This window comes from Molothrus aeneus, chromosome 3 (genome assembly GCF_037042795.1).
Source record: "Molothrus aeneus isolate 106 chromosome 3, BPBGC_Maene_1.0, whole genome shotgun sequence".
NCBI lineage: Eukaryota > Metazoa > Chordata > Aves > Passeriformes > Icteridae > Molothrus > Molothrus aeneus.
Genome location: NC_089648.1, coordinates 54,803,256 through 54,821,289, shown reverse-complemented (window position 1 = coordinate 54,821,289; position 18,034 = coordinate 54,803,256). Strand labels below are relative to the sequence as shown.

Sequence of the window (18,034 nt, the reverse complement as noted above, 5' to 3'; positions counted from 1 at the left end):
TGAATTTGTGTACCTGTGCTTATAAAGGATTTAGAAATAACCTTATGTTCTTCTGTGAAGCTGTTAAGAAAATATATGATTTTAAAACCAATAAGTGCAGTTTTATTGGGGCACTTTAACTTAAAATTGGTTTTACTTTTTATTTTACATTCAACATTTGTTTTTACTGGGTAAATCTATGTAATGTCCAAGTGCTTTTTTTTTTTCTTTTTAATGTAATTTTTCCCAAGGTTTTGCTTTTCATTTTCAGTCTTGTTTGGCACCTTAAGGTGTGGATAAAGTCTACAATTTCGCTTTCCTTTCCTTCCTTTTTATCCCAGCTGTCATGTATGAAAATTTTGCTAATTTCACTCTCAGATCAGCATGTTTTCCCATCTCTTGAAGGATGTTGATAAATCATGTTGATAAGTCATGTTTAAAACAAAAATTATGATAAATATTAAATGCATTATCTTTTCCCTAGATTTACAGGCAATCTGAAAGGCTAAACAATGATACTTGCAATCTAAAGAAGTATGCCCATCACACACAGATATTTCTGTTTTTAGCAGCCAGATTTTACATTCTTTATTCTGTGAAGTCAATCAAGCACTTTGAGTGAATAGTGTATTGTCTAAGGTGCAGATCATGTGCATGAAAACAGACTTATTATGCTAACATTTAAATGGTAAATTCATGATAAAACTCTTCAAAAGGAAAAATATTATTATATGAATGTAGGAACTGTAGCTCTATTACAAATAGGATTATTTTATGTACTATTCTACAAGCCAAGTGTTTATTTCCAAACACTTGTGGTTTGCAGAAATAAATACAGATTCATAGCCAAGGAGAAGGTTATCACCCACATAAGCATAAGAAAAATAGGATGGCTGCCCTGATGATATTGATTACACTTGATTTTTGCTTTTTGCATGCAGTCACGTCTGTCGCTTTTTTTTTTTTAACCTTTGAACACTATAAAAATCAGCCAGTCCAACAAAGGTGGTTAGCATGATTTCAGCTTCAACCTAAGTGGGATTTATCTGCTCATTTTGGAGAGATCTAAATGATGTTCTGAATTATTTGCTGATTTCAAAGCCTGCACTCATTCACCATGTGAATTTACCTTTTAACTTCATCAGGAAGAAGATGAGCTATTCTTTCAAAGTACTTATTTGTTTTTAAAAAGAGTAATTAAAATTTTCCATCTTTATCTTGTGGTATTTCCAAAGTTGCCTAATGAACAAGGCAGGTGATTGAAGTCAGGTGCTACACTTGTTCACTGCTGCTTAGTGTGATTCAATATAAGTGCATTTTCTAAAAAATATGGCCTTTTTTTGGTTTTTTTTGGGTTTTTTTTTTTTTGGCTCCTTTTCTCTGTAGATACTGCATAGGTGGTTGAGGCTCTTTTCTTTCTGACTTGATTTTTTTTATTTCCTTACATGTTAAAGGTTTTGAACCAGATACAGAACAGTCTGTATCCTACCAGAGGAACTGAAAATTAAAGCGTTCTCTCATGCTGGGTTGAGATGGTGGTACAGTTGTACCTGTTTACTGCAGTAGTGGAGCAAAGCATATGGATACAGACTTTTCCAGTATTATTTTGTTCTATCCAGTAGACCTAAAAAATAATAGTTCTGTCTGTTTGAGACAGGGCATAGTCAGCTGTTCCCCTAGTAACAAGTTTAGAGACTGGCTACTTATTTTGATGAGATCCCAGTTATGCAGCATTAGAGAGCAGATGCTCCTGGTGTAATCTGATAGCAATTTTTACTCTATTTTCTAATTTGTAGTCAAGGATAGATGATTTGATGAGACCAAGGCCTCTGTGAAACCTCCACCCTACTTTACCTCAAGCTGATCCCTTGACCTCAAAGAAAGAACAAACAGTTCTGCAGTAACTTTTTTTCTTTTTTTAATGTGTGTGCTGTACCTTAGTTATGATCAGATGAATACAGAGCACCAAGGAGAGAGTTTTGAAGAGGCTTTTTCATCCTTGCTAACTTTTGTCAATGGTTGGCAAATAATTTTATAGCAGATTTAATCACACTTTTGTTAAAAGCAAATGGAATAGGTGCTTTTTGGCACTACCAAATGCTAAAGAGAGTAAGAAATGAGGAAGAGGAGCTCTGAAGGAGAAGATGCCAGTAACAATCTTGGTTTCAGTGTGTGGTAATTTTAGAATTTGTCATGTCAGAAAGTTTTTGCACAAAGCAGTAGACATGCAGCTGGAATTAGTGACTGATTTATCCCTGAGGTACAATTAATTATTTGAGGATTTTTGCTTCTGTTCTATGTTGCTGTTTGTTTCTTTACTGGAACTGACTGTCACAGATAAAATCTTTTTAATTTCGTAAACCTCATTTTGTGCAGTCTATTGCTTAAACATCAGCACAGGCACACAAAACCAGATGGTGGTGTATTTCTCAGCCTGAGAGCAAGGAAGTCAAGGCGCTTGTTCATATTAATAGATCCTCTTTTGTGGTTGCTTTAATTGTTCACTATTTTAATTAGTCTACGGAAGTTTTAATTTAAAGAATTTGCAAATCAACGTGGGGCATACAGATGTTAGTTTCAAAATCTGTATCAACATTTTTACGAGAGGTTATGATGGTAACCCTACTTTTTTCCCCAAGATGTTATAGTAATTTTTGTTATGTCTGTGTATAGCTGTGTCCTTACTTTCCCTCTGGTTTTACAGGGCACAATGACTACATGTGTCCTGCTACTAACCAGTGCACCATTGACAAGAACAGAAGGAAGAGTTGCCAGGCCTGCCGACTGAGAAAATGCTACGAAGTGGGGATGATGAAAGGTGGTATGTACACAGCCATCATCAAATCTTTAGCATTACTGTCTACCTTCCTGTCTTTTAACTTCATTGGGCAGCTGGTATGGTTTCTAACTAAAGGAGGGAGCTACTGATTTTATTGAGTTGCAGTCTATTAAACCAAAATTATTTCATTAAGTAAAAAATTAAAAGCTCCAGAATATCATGTTATCTTGTCCAAATCTGCATGAAAAATAAGAGGACCATTGATTTCAACATAATTAGAATTCCTCTGTTATTATTTTTAACTCAGTGTTCTTTGGTCTCTCATGGTAGGATTCAGATCCTGATGAATGAAAGTTAACCCAAGATTTTGCAGCATTTTGCAGTTCAGTGGGAAGAGCATTGGTAGTCTCAAATCAGTCCATATTAGTTAAATAAACTTCTGGATATGTAATTTTTGTTCTGTGAATCCTGGAAGGGAAAGTTAATTTCTCTGTTCTGGTACTGTACACGTATTTTAGATGCGAGTTAATTTAACCCAACAATATTAAAGGCTTACTCATTTTATAACAGCTGTGATTAATGCCACTTTCCTAGAAGATTTGTAATAATGATGGCTTGTTGTAGCCTGCTAAAAATTTCACATTGCTTTTATCAATGAAGAGTAATCAGTAGCTGTATGGAAACCTGTATCTATAGGAAAAAATTAGCAAACTAGTGCACAGGGCAGAAAGGATTAGATCCCATGTATTTTGTGTGTAAAGAGCTAGTTAGATTACAGACTGGTTCTTCCTTTCTTTGGCACACCTAATACTTACTTATGCCACAGAAAGTCTGATACAAGAGAGAAGAGGGGTTCATCACGTTTGTCCTTTCCTCAACAAATCATTTATAAGTCCAGCAAAGGTAGGCCAAGTCTGAGAATCTTAGGAGGAAAAGGGAAAGACTAAAGGAAAAATGATCAGTTGTTGCTGCACTTGAGATTGGATCTGCATTTTTCTCAACTCAAGGATTAGGAAAGAGCTGAGACTGATTTTATAATATCAATTTTGGGATGCAAGCAGGAGGAAGATGTAAAATCTGCTTTTTCTTCTAGAAGTTAAGACAACGGTTGATTTTTTTTCATGAGATTTTATGTATTGATCTGAACATCCTGGTTTATATGGCTAGAACGATTCAAAGGGTATGTAGTTAATATCACAGGTATGATCTGGAATAGATAGAAGTTCAAGAAAGACACCCTAAAAACAGAGAATCCATACATGACTATGACATGCAGATTTAGCTTTGACCTTTGTACACATGGCCGATCATAGCTAGGATTTATAGTTATGCTTTATGTTGATGACATTGCATTTTTCATTTGGCACATTTACATCCAATTACACTTAGGGGTATTTAATTAATGATCCACTCTGCCAGTGTTATGTTGTTTTATGTCTTCTCTAGGATGCAAGTTCTAATAGGTTTTTGACTACTCTATATGTAACTGTTTTACTCTCATAAAAACTGTGAAGATGTCTCAACCAGCATTGTTTTAGATTAAAAATGTCCAAAAGAAATACTGCAATTCTCTCCAAATTTTCTTTCAAATATAAATGTTCTGGAATCGTTATTTCATACAGTTGTTCTCACCTGAGAAAATTCATCTGGATTTCATCCTTTCCTTTCCTTTTACAATGCTGTAAGATTTTTATAGTCACTACAGGAACTGGCAGTTCAAAAATAGTCAGTGTTGTGATGTTTCTTTTGTCAGTGTTTATTATTTTGTTGCTGTTGTTTTTCTTCTTTAAGAAACTAAACTCACAGTTTATAAACAAGGAGATCAGGATCAGCATAAATTGTATCTGCTCTTATAGTACTACTAATAATGCATGAAGTTCATCACTGGTTCATAGGCAAGAGTTTTAAAATATTTATTTTAGGAAGTCTTGGGAAAAAAATCTCAAGATCCCTCAGTTAAAAGTGATAAATCTGTCATGCCTGCAGATGACTTCAAGGAAGGTAAAGTTAATGTACATGATGTAAAACATAAAAAGTTTTTCTGAAGTCAGCATTGATCCCCTACTGGCCACATGAATGTGTGGGGAAGAAAAACCGTTCTAAATTCTTCTAAATCTAAACCTAAACTCTTCTGAATCTAGACCTTTATAATTGTCACATTTCTCTCAGATGAAGCTAAAGGTTAAATAAATATTCTTATCATGCCATATGGCTTAACTTTAAGTGATAATGTTTAAATGTTTTTAATTTTTATTTTTTTTTTCTGAGGAGAGCTGTGAAGATTTTCTCTTTTAATAAATAAAATGGAACTTTTCTTCAACATACTAAAATAATGTAGCTCTGTGATTTGCTCAAGATTCACAGTGTTCTCAAAAAACTCCTAGTTCTTGTGATTGGATCTGTTAATTTAAAAAATCACTTTATGTTCATTTTGAAGGATTTGCCGTTTTTTAAGGCATCAATTCTATCATACGCTTGAATATTTGTTTGTGTCTTATCTCACTTTTATCTCTGTCTCCACAATTTGCTTATGATGATACAACCTTTAGATATAGTGGAAAACACATGTAATCTTTCTTTCCCCCAAATGTAATCCCAGTTTTTATTCTACACTAAATTAGCTGAGGTTTCTCAATAAATTTTAAAAGTTGCCAACTTATGACTTTTATCTGCCATTTAAGTGATATGAGTAATAACTGATATTAAATATGTACTTTCAGTAAATATTGTGGAAGGTAGGCAAAATCTTCATTAAATGGCTCTGGTTAATTCTAAACATACGATATAGAATATGGCTGCTGAAGTTTTCCTCACAGAAGGTCACTTAATGCAGACTGAAAATGTTCATATATATTATTTGTAGTAGAGTGGACACAACTGAAATATGTTTTAGAGGCTTCATGCAGAAAAAAATGCAGGCTTCAAGTGGCCCTTGAACTGTGTGGAAGGAACATTTACTGATGAGTTCCTCTTGTGAGTTCCTGTGGAAATTTTATTGATTTTTTTTTCTTCCCTGTTCTTGGGCCTTTTAAAAACTTCTTTCAGTACTGAAGAGTTATTTTTTTTCTCTCTCCTCTTGTGTTTGCAAGTGTTTCCTTCTGCATCTGTTACTGTGCTGCTTCAAGAGACAATTAGACTGCAAGAATCTCTGCTGATGCGGTGGGCATCTGAGGCATAATTTAAAGCTGTTATATTTTGTCCTAGTACTTCATTCTCTCTTTCTGGATAAACCCTTAAAATTATGAGTTACTAATTAGTCTGTGCTCCCCTGTTTGTACTTGAGGATAAAGCGGGCACATCGAATAAGAACCTTGCCATGTCCCTTTTACTTCTGTTCTGTAGCACTGGGGAGAAGCCTTGTTTTTGTTTACAATTTCCTTATGCTTTTCTTGAAGCTTGTTTCTGTCCTGGTTTGGGGAAGTGTACTCCAACTTTCACATGATGCAGGGTGCCAGCTTTCAAATAGAGTTGTTACAGCAGCTGCAACCCTGAATCTCCAACCATATGTAAAGTGCAGGTGACCCCTGCTCCGATACAGACCTAGTTCTCTGTTTCTCCATTGTTTTAAAAGTTTTCTGGTGACTTGGGCCCAAAGACCCTAATTTTACGAAACCAAAAGCACCTTGTTTTTTTGGTTTTTAATAATTATTTTTATAGTGTGGTAAGTGAATGAGGGTTTCTAGTAATTAGCATGCTGCATTCTTCCCCTCCTTTCAATGTGTGACAAGACAGATTTAAGTGCTGTGTGGGATAAGAGCAACAGGGTCCTAATGGGATTCGTGGCTATGGCAAAAAAATGCCATAATGCTAAATGCCAGATACTAAAGGAAAATCCATTATTTGCCTGATAGTCCATGTTTAACCACCCTGACCCCTACATAATTATTTCAAATGTTAAATGCTGATGGCTTCCTAGCATCAAATCATAGGAAATGTGTCTATCAAGGATTTGAGTGCTCATGTGCTACATTCAGATGGTGACTTTGTATATGACATGGGGTATTTACTGTCCTTGAAGAGCCTGAAATCTCAGGTTGTAGAGAGAAGATTCTGTGTACTGTTTGTCGTGATAATGAAATTAGAGTGTTACAGCACATTTGAAGCCTACATCCTGCAGTGTTGCCCTCGCAAATTGCCTGAGAATGCTTCAGAAATTACTGTGATACAGCCCAGGGAGTGAAACTCTCTGCTAGCTGTAACAGGGTGCTAAAACCACATGCCATTGGACTGTAGACACTTTCATTAACTCCTAGAGATTGGAGTCTCTAGGCTTCAGTTTTTGTCTTACATTCTTTTGAAATGGTTATCCACCTCTAAGTCAGACTGGTTCAGTGCAACGGTCTTGCTGAAGTTTAAGATAAATTTTTACAGGGAAAATGAAAAAATGAATTTTTTCATTCTGTCAGAGAAGGATCTTGCTGAATTTTGTCTTTAAATTGTGAGATCCATACTTCCTTGCTGAATTCTATATTTATTCATGGAAAAAGGCTTATTATTCATGAAAAAGGGTAATTAAAATAATTCTCAAAAGCAGAAGTAAATTGATGTCTGATGCAACCACTGGTTGGGCTCAAGGTCTTCTACATTTTCATGTACTTATCTTTTAATTAACTATTATATTTAAAAGAGAAATTAGTGAATGAAAGGAAATGGTTTGTGGATGTGAAATGATTCTGGTTTGTTCAAGGAGAACCTCAATGGTGCTTATTAGACATACTGTTCTGTACTCAGCCAAATAACTGTAGGTGGGGCCTGATAAATGTATGAGGAAATGTACTCTTTAAAGTTGGAATTGTTGGGCTGAAATAATGTACTCGTGCACATTTGAAGTAAAGTTTTGTGAGTTTACAGCAGTTTTCTGGGAAAATAAGGTGGAAATGAAATCAGATTTTTAGTGAAGTATTTTTTCTCCTCTTTGCACACATGCAAAGGGGATCACTGCCATTAAATTGTCACAAAGTACAATATTCCTGTGTTCTGCCCCCAACATTAGAAAGAGAGACTGTTATTGTGAACATCTTTGCCAAAGATGATTTATCTTCTTATTCCACTACATAAAATGATCTGTGCTAGAAGGAAAACTAGGAAGTCTTTTGTTGAGCCACCTGCTCAAAGCAGATCCAGGAGTGAATTTATACATGGTAAAGCTCTTTTGCAGCCAGGTGGAAATGGGATAAAATGGGACAAATTGTCTTATGCTTAGTTATATACTATAACTGGATATGTTAAAAAAAAAAAGAAGAATTAATGCAGAATTTTTAATGTTTAACGCTTGAACACTTGTTTGAAATTGTAAAGCTGATTATAGTTGTATATTAGTTTACATTGGCTTTTTGGCCTTTTCATATTTTTTCATTACTTGAGTAATTCCTAGAGTACTAGAGCTATAAGAGGGCTCAAGAGGGACTTTTTATAAGATAATTTAGTGGTGGGACAAGGGCTAATGGTTTCAAACTGGAAGAGGGTAGGTTTGGATGAGAAAATTCTTTTCTCTGAAGGTGGTGGAGAGACATTGGAACAGGTTGCTCAGAAACGTTGCCCTATCCCTGGAAATGTTCAAGGTCGGCTTGGATGGGGCTCTGAGCAACCTGGTCTAATGAAAGGTGTCTTTGACTATGGCATGGAGATTGGAACTAGATGATCCTTTAGATCCTCTCCAACCCAAAACTGTCCACGATTCTGATTGTATGGTTCTGGCTCTTCTCTTGGTTAGACATTTACAGTTCAGTTCTAGCACTCAGTCTTGGTATCAGGCCAAACACCTCCAATACTCAATTTCTAAGATGTAGCAATTAAAATTTCTTACTGTCTTTGGGATTTATTCCAATGGACTAATTGTCCGAAAATGACTGGCTTTTCCATATCATGGATGATGTAAAGGTAGAGAATGTTCCTCAAACAGCCTTCCTGTGATCCCTGAAATGTCTAAAGGCTCATTGTAAATGTTGACTAGGAATGGGGCAGTTGCCATACTTATTGTAACCAAAACTTGGCATGAGTTTATCAGGAGTGTCGACACTGAAAGGGGTTAATTTGAATGATGGATTAATTAAACTTCTCTTATTTCACTTCTACACATTCTAAGATGCTCTTTAGGTGTGTTGTGTGCTATGACTGCCAAAGACTGAATAAAAAAATACAGATTAGGATGAATCATGCCTTGCACCTTCATCTTTAATTTAATAGATCATTGTTTCTCAAACTGTGCATTATGAATACTCATTGAGACCCCAAATGACATTTGCCTGCTTTTTAACAGCTATTTTTTGTAACTGGTCTTTAAGACTTTACATGAAAGACCAGTTTTATGATCTGCATTTTAGTCAGTAGGATTTCTGGGGCACTGAGATATATAGTGTGACTTGGTGAATGAGCAAGCTGGTAGCAAAGCCAGGAGCTGAACCAGAATATCGGACTCTAACCCCCCACTGTGACTTCTCTCTCCCTCTATCTCCAATAGAAGGGGGTCCTGATTATAGAGGAGAAATAAATCCCAGTTTGGAAAAGGATAAGAGACATTTTTTGAAAGAAACTCCCATAAATAAACGTACATCACTGAGGAGTCAAAAAGACTGTAACATCCAGGTGCAGAGATTGAACACAAATCTGTTGCTTATTTATAGTCCTGAGTGTCTAGATATCCTTGTCAGAAATCAGGCTGTTAAGCACTGTCACTTGGGGCAGGTCTGTTTGAGATTAGACATTAAATTCTGATTAATCTTTTTAGAAGATTTCAGACAATGTTTCTCATTTAAACTAATTGTCAACCCACCTGGGTTTTCAGCACAATTTACATCACTGTTTCATTTTCTGAAAGTGAAATGGGAATGAAATAAGGGGCTGATTGTCTGAATCATATTCAAAAGAAGGATTTATTAGGCTATGAAATTTGAATTTGGAAAGTGGTGTTACTTTTCTGTGATCAAATAATGTATTTATGTAGAGAGATTCAAGCAGAAAATTTCCCAAAAATCTCCAAACTCTTTAAAATCTCCTTGGAAGGACCACCATGCTAAGGTATATTACAACATTAGAACCTACAGTGCAGTCAGAACTTCAGCAATCTCTGTCTCTTATATATCTATCAAGAATGAAATTATGTGATTGACTTCTGCTTATGTACAGCAGGTACAGTGACCTTATGTTTAAAAGGAAGCTGTAGGATTCTGGTTTTTTTCCAGTGAAACATTATAAAGCTGTTAAATTCAGCAGATTTGTGCCTAATGTGCCTACCTGTAAACTGAAGTTGCCGTTAAGAGGCTGTTGGTAGACAGATACCTCACCTGCATTTGCCCTTTGGACTCTAAAGCCAATTGTGCTTAGACACTCAGGTTTGTGTCCATAAGGGAACTGTTGGCTTGTTCACATTGTTTTACTTTTGCAGTCCCTTACTTTGGCTAATGTTAGCAATGACACCAAAGTGAGCTTGGACTCAGTCCCAGAGGTCTTCCCCCAACAATTTAGTAAATCCTTCCCGTACTTGGACATTTGAAGAGAGGCTTTTGAATTTCTGGTCTCTTCAAACCCAACTTCAGTTTCAGAAAGGTAGGATTATGTCATAGGAAAATCTGGTTTCTCTTCCTTTGCAAACACTGCTGTAGAGGATTTGTCTGGCAGCTCTGCCGTGGCCTGTTCTGTGCATGCTCCCTCAACACTCTGATCATCAGCGGGGCAATTGACTCTCTGCCTCTCTGAGAGATACCTTCTTATTTATAATATCTTTCACTTACCACATACATTTTCTCTTCTATTGTCAAGCAGGATTTGATTTACAAAACATTAGAGGTTCTTTCTCTATAAAACAGGGATGCTTTCTCTCTGGCAATTTTCAACAGGATGCCAATGAGGTAGGTTGGTCATGAACAGCAACAGAATTGTTTGGAAGAGAAGGTTCTTCCAAGCACATTTGAAACACTCTTTTGACAAACTGACGAAATTATAGGCTGTTAATGCTACAAGGCTGTGCATGTTTACAGAAGTGTCAAATGTCTCTCCTCTGGGGCCTGCTGACAAGGAGCAGAAATGTGGACAAAAAGCCATCAAAATTGTTCCAGGCTGGGAACTTAGCTGGTAAACCATTTACCCATCACTGTTTCCAAATCCAATCATAGTTCTCTCTTTCTGTTGTCCTCTTAAAAAAAAAAAAAAAAAATCAAACCAAACCAAACAAAAAAAAAACCCAAATCAAAAATCAAACCCCCCAAAAACAAAAAAGCAAAAAAAACAAAAGGAAAAAAAAAAGAAAAAAAAGTGTGGCTACAAACTGTTGTTGATTGACCAAATTTCTAACAAGAAAGAAATTGAAAAATATTATACAAACCAGTTCACAGAGAATGTATTTAACTTGCACAAAATTGGAGATGATACCTGTATCTTCAAATCTAAAATTTCTTACTCTGTAGTTCACACACAGCCAAGCAAATTTGATTCTAATTGGTCTCCTCCTATTCTTCCTCTAAATATTCTTGAATATTTTATACGAAGTGGAGCTTTTTTATTAGCAATAGGTAGGAAAAAATGGCTGTTGTATAGCTGAGATTCAATGCTCATTCAGTGCATTTAATTTTGGATCTTTTGTTTTAATGATCTGGAATTTATTTTTTGTTTTGTTTTAGTGACATATGAGAAAACACTAGGGAAGTATTTCATATGATTAACATTTCTTTCACAATCATACAATCATAGAATCTTGAGTTGGAAAGGATGTTAAAGATCATCTAGTGCCAACTCCTCTGCCATGGGAGTGTCATATGCAATTTTATTGTCCATATGCAATTTTACTGCTGATCAGGTTCTAATGGTTTGATTATATAATTACTTAGCAGTTTTGAAAACTGTCTCCACGTCCAAAAGTCTGACTGAATTTACATATGAAGCTTTGTAGAACTGCCTTTGAAAATCTTGGCTCTTGCAGCTTTAAAACTCAAGTGGAAATTGTTTTACAGCTCTTGCTAGATGCATAGTACTTCAATTTTTGCTAGAATATTGTCTGTCATAGCACTTGACAATTAAGGTTCCTTTATTTGCTGAATTGTTAAATTAAAATTGATGCATTCATATATTTAAAAAACCCTTACAGAATCATTGCACTTTTGTCAAGGAAATCGTAGTTTGATAGAATTGCCTTTTTTGGAATTAGTGACTGTTCATCACTATTATCTCTCTTTAACAGAGACAAAATTTGATTAAGTTGAAGGAGATTTGGGAGCACTTGCATTTTTCAGAGAGATACTCACTCCTATTTAGTTCAAGAAAATGAATAAGTGTTGTTTGTCCGTCTAGGCCTTAGGTAAAGAGTTAGTAGTAAGCTCTATAAATCTCTGATGAATATGATACTTATACAGATTCAGAGACCTTTCTGTCTGTGATCATAAAACCTGGTGATGTGATGCAGAAGGAATGCATACTCTTACTGACTTTTTTTTCAGACTTAGTCTCCACAAAATCCAGTAGTAAAATTGCTACAGTTGGTTGATTGTTTGATTTTTTTTTAATCCTCAAATAAAAATGCAAAAAATAAATCTGTGGGAGGCATCTCCTCCAAACTGGTTTTGTTCAGCTTTGCTTAATGCACTGCTTTTTTTGTTCTAAGGTGAAGAAAAGCCAGTGGTAGGCTTCAAATGAATTAAAAATAAAACTATTGTTCTTATTTAACATCTGGTTTATTTGTAAACAGCTAAATATGCTTACATTTGCCATCTTTTCTCTGTTAAGTAAAATCCTCATCACATCCTTGTTTTACTTAACAAGGCAGGCCTGGACTAAGTAAAAGCAAACACACGAAAACTCTGATCTTCCAGTAATCTATATGATGGAGACTTAAAGCTGAAGTTGCTCTACTTATATTTACTAACCTTTAATGGATTCTTTTGTCTCTCACATTTGTCCTACAGCTTTCTAAATATACCACCTTCTAATTTATTCACATTGTCAGTTTTCTTTCTCCATGGTGTGAAAGAGAACATCAAATGAAAATATCACATGCAAGGTTCAGGACAGACAGCCTGTCTGTCCTGAACCTTGCATGAGATATTTTCATTTGAAACCTTCTTCTGTTAGAAGTGAAGCTTTAGTGTTTTGTACCTTATTCATCCTATTGCTATCCTGATTTTCTAGTCTTGTATCTGGCTTGCAGGCTGAGCGGATATAGTCAATATAGATATTTCTTACACCAAAGTTGTTTCACATTTCAAATCATCTTACTTGTTTTTCTCCTATCCCTTTTTCATTTATTTTTATATCTCTTTTTAATTTGGGAAGAACAGAACTGCATGCAGTGTTCACTGTAGTGTGCCTCACGATAATAAACCGTGATTTATGAAGTTGTTCTGTCCTCCCTTCCTTTCCTAGTAATTTCTAGCCTTCTGTTTACTTTCTAAACTTATCTGATGTTTTTATAGTATTTTTCTAACCTCAACTTCTTGTTTATGAATTATGTCAGCCTATCTATTTATGAGTATGTTGAACAGCACAGACCCCAAGGATGCTTTCTCTTTGAAAGAAAATTTCTAGATGAGGAGCTATAAAATTTGGAATGTGAGAAAGTTAACAAATACTTTAATTTCTGTGAACCATGTGGGCTTGTTCATGTGATTATATATACATGTTTCACAGGGCAGTTTAATTCAAAACCTTTAAATTGATACAAAACATACAACAAATACAACATACAACAAAAATATCTGTTACAGATAGAGCATGCCTGCTATTGAGTATTGCAAGGAAGTTACCAGTGAGAGTATCTCTACCATGACAATTTGCCAGAATAGGTCTTGTGTTTCTCGGAATAGCAAGAATCTCCCTGCCTCTCCTTAACAGGAACTGTTTAGTGGTAGGAAAGATCGGTATTGCTGAATGAAAAATGGGAACAGCAATGCGCTTGAGAGTTTTGGCTTAGAATTAGTTTAGTGAATGGGACAATGTAGATAGGTTAAGTAATAGGGGTGATGAGAGATTTATTGAACTCCCTTTATCTGAATAGATTAATGGAATAGAATCACAAAGCCCACTAGATTTTGAATGAATTAAACATAAAATGCCTAATCTCCAAATACTAATTCAGTGTTGAATTTATAATTCAAGAAAAAGGAAAAGAGATTAAAACACTCTCCCTGTTTCTTTGAGGCAGAAAAGGAACAACATTTATATGAAAGCATGTTGTATGTGAGATGAAAATGCTGCCAACAAAGACTGGGATTCTAAAGGTTTGAAATTTTGTGGTGTTAAGAGAGTTCAGCAAATGCTGTGTTTCCCTTTCCCCAACCATTATAAAGACCTGTACTGATTGCTTGCAAGTATTTTTGGTTTGTTTTGGTTTTGTTTCAAATGTTTCCTCTTCCCTATTTCTTGAATGGTTTACATCTTTATTCTCTGTAGATACTTCTTTTGCATTTCAGGCTGGGACTAGTGTAGCTTTTACCTATTGCATGAGAACTCCAGTGTAAGCCACATCATAAGCTGCCTTCTCATATCTCAATTCCTTGTGTGCTTTCCTTATTACTTGGTTGTCCTCCCTTGCCTCCACTTGATGATGGATTTAAGTTTTTGACTCGGTCTCAAAATGCCTGTTACTCCTCCACTTAGATCCAGACTTAACCTTCCCTTTATGGTTGGAGTCCACATGGGCTTTATCATTGTATTTTTCTTGTAACCTTTCCACAAAGGGAAATTTTGTTCCACTGCAAAGGTCTTATGTTGTTTGAATTGGTACGGCTGACTTGATAATATCCTAAGTTCAGGGTCATACAGTGCAAAGCACATTGCAGAAATGTGCAGTAATGACAATAATGGTTTCTGTTGTGGTTTATTTCAGCCTTTTGACAGTAGGTCTCCCACATTAGAATCTGAGGTCGTAATTATCTCTCCTTTTCATACTTATGTTTATCTACTTAAATGGCATTCTTTATTGCTGTATAAACTCATCTTATAATGGGAACTTTCTTGATTTTTTTTAATATAATTATGAAGATCACAGGCTCCGTAATAGGATGATGTTTAATTAAAATAATTGGTGACTTTAAGCAAAATATTCTAGATAGTTTTTGAAAGCTACTTCTGTGATCTGTCTGACCCGCCAACATCATTAATTGCATTGACTAATTATTAATTATAGACAAATGGTCTGCTAGAGGTTGGGGACATATTTGAAGTTTTGGGCAATAAAGAAATATTTATTTGTTCCCAATAACTGACTTCCTTTTGTTGGGCTGAGGCAGCGGTACGTGTCACTAGTCTAGATTTCTGTGTGGCCACTGAATTTTAGGAAGGGGTGCACTATTCCTGACACTATACTTTAAAAAATAGTTTTTCTGTCCAACTACTGGTGTAAGGCTCCTGAAGAAGTCTAATCAAGACTCAGTGCTGCCTGAGTCTATCAAAAGCATCTGCTGTTGACTGAAGCCAAGTGTACATCATACTTAAGTTCAAGGGAAGGAGTTGATGATATTCTTGTGTGTCTCTAGGAATCCGGAAAGACCGCAGAGGTGGGCGAGTGATGAAACAAAAACGCCAAAGAGAGGAGCAGGATTCCAGGAATGGGGAGGCTTCTTCAACAGAGCTGCGAGCTCCCACCCTTTGGACAAGTCCACTGGTGGTTAAACATAACAAGAAGAACAGCCCAGCCCTGTCCCTGACAGCAGAACAGATGGTCAGTGCCTTGCTGGAAGCTGAGCCACCCCTGGTTTATTCTGAATATGACCCAAACAGACCCTTCAATGAAGCCTCTATGATGACCCTGTTGACCAACCTTGCAGACAGAGAATTGGTGCACATGATCAACTGGGCAAAGAGAGTTCCAGGTAAGGAAAAAAAGCCCATGTAAACTATAAAACCTGTAGATCACAAACAAAAAAAACCCACAAAAAAAACCAACAAACCCACATACTGATTTTCTGACTAACTATTCTCATTTAATTCAAATTGTTCATTTAAGTATAAATACATTGACAAAATTTACAACATTAAACAAAGTTTATGTTATATTGGTCAATAAAATGCTATTGTGCAATGTAAGTGACTTTTGAGGAAAGATTTATTCAAGAAAAGGTATCTTCCCCACTCTATAGGATGCTGGGCAGTTTTGTGTTTGCAAATCCTTCTTTTTTTCCATACAAAACTCAACAAAATTAAAGATTGAAAGAGATTATTGGTCAAATCCAGTCAATTTGACCTAATCAAATTATGTTAAATATTTTGATCCCCTTAGAAAAGGGTTACTCTCACATATGTAATGTAAGCCATAAGTTCAGTATCACTACTAAGCCTGTAAGTATTACTAAGATTTATTTAGTTGCTGGGTTATAGTTTTGACTGTGAATTACAGATCTTTCATGAATTTTGGGTTTGAAAAACAAATCCAGAATAAAAGTTTTAGTATGACATTTTTTTTGGTGCACTGTGATTCCCTCTTTTCCCAAAAGGAATTAGAGAATTGTGGGAAGTATGCAACATTTTTCTTTGAGTGTATGTTATATATTCATTCATGTAGTTCAGTTAATCAATATAAATGAAAGGAGAGAGTAGTTTTGTTGTTAAAGTTCATCACCTTTCACAGTTTCAATGTACACAAATACTCTTCATAAGATTTAAAAATTTGTAAGACATTTATTGCACATGTCATAGTTTTATCTTGGTAAAAATACAGGCATACATGGTACTTTATACTTCATAATTCATTGGAGTTCTGATCTTTTAAGTTTTTTACTGTAGCCATTTATTTAATTAAAATTATGTAGATGTTTAGGAAGGGATGCTAGAGATGACTAACACAACTCTCACTCACATAGTGCATTAACTCAAAAGAATTACACCCAGGTTATGCCATTTTTCTGTTTTCCTTCATTTAAGCTTGGCAAGACTGTTCCTGGTAAATCAATAACCATGTCTTTTCCAGTCCTTAAGGGTTCCCTTTCAGCCACTTTTCACATGTCACTTTGTGGGCTCCAGCTGTGATCAATGAGAACCTGTGTGTGTTTCATTTCTCATCGTATCTTATTAGAAATCACTTGAGAATTTTATTCTTGACAAAGTCACGGTGGTTGAAGCCTGATCCACAGTCTGTTCAAGTCAAGGGCAGTTCTCCTGTTAATTTAGGTATGTTTTGCATCATGCCATTACAAAAATGCTTTTGAAAAATGAACCTATGTACATAGTATTAAAGCTATTCACTATCAAAACAGATAAATTCAAATTACCTTTCTATGGATTTTTAGAGATAGAATTACTCTGAGTCTGTTAAAACAAATTAATTTAAATTCAAGGTACCACAATCTAAATTCATTATGTTGTCCAACTGGAAACATTTGGTTTCCATGACTTTTGATTTTGAGAGTATTAATGGAAATGTGTTTAGAAATTAAGTAACATTGTCAGAGAACCAAGATCTGCTTTTTATTCAGAATATCTCTAGAACTGCCTGTTACAAGATGATTAAAACTGGATTAAAAAATTACCTGGTTTACCAAATATAAGCTTCAAATTTTAAGAAAGCATCTGACACTGGAAAATCAAATGTGTAAGGTTATCAACTCTTTGTGTATAGCCAATGTATTTTACATTTAAATTTACATTAACTCTCAAAATAGCTCCTAAGGAGAAACCAAGCCCAGTGGCTTGATCATGTTTATCCATTAATAAGTACTCTAGCAGGTGAGGTTTTCTACAGAATTGTTGAACTTTGGCTAGAATTAAATAACAAAAATCCTTTTCTGTTCATAGTTTGATCTCTTAGGCACTATACAAACAATTATACCAAAGGAAAACAACAATTATACCTAAAGCAGGACAGAGAGAAAAAAAGAGTTTGGGCGTTCTGAAAGTGCTGGACACCTAGCTGGTTCTTGATGCTGTGCCCTGGAGAGCAGTATGCATGAACAAAAGCAGAAATTAAAGTGCTTTAGAAAGTTGATTTAAAAGAATTCAAGTCCAGTTGTTTACCCACCTCTACAACTGGGGTCTCTGAGAATAAGAAATTTAGACCTATGTGCTTAAATATATATTTTTTAATCTCTTGGTCTCTAGGAAATGTTGTGTGCACATAGATGCTGATATTAAATTTCAGAAGCACTGGTCACTTTTCAAAGATTGGGTCTTTGCTTGCCAAAGTTTTTTCTGCTGGAACACATTGGGAATACATATACATTAATGGAAATGTGTCAAACAATTTAAATTGCATTTTCACCCCCACAGCATGTTGCCATTGACTACTCCATTATTACTAGGATTTAAATGATGCAGCTGAATTAGAAAGGATTTTTGTATACATTATTCATGAATGGG

The 18,034-nt window shown here is 35.3% G+C and overlaps 1 protein-coding gene across 1 annotated transcript in view; it reads left to right on the top strand.

The window, feature by feature from the left end:
- Positions 1 to 18,034, top strand: part of ESR1 (estrogen receptor 1) — a 179,337-nt gene that overhangs the window by 114,689 nt on the left and 46,614 nt on the right. The window contains 2 exon segments of the mRNA XM_066546961.1: positions 2,684 to 2,800; positions 15,220 to 15,555. Of these exon segments, the coding sequence (XP_066403058.1) occupies positions 2,684 to 2,800; positions 15,220 to 15,555 (453 nt within the window).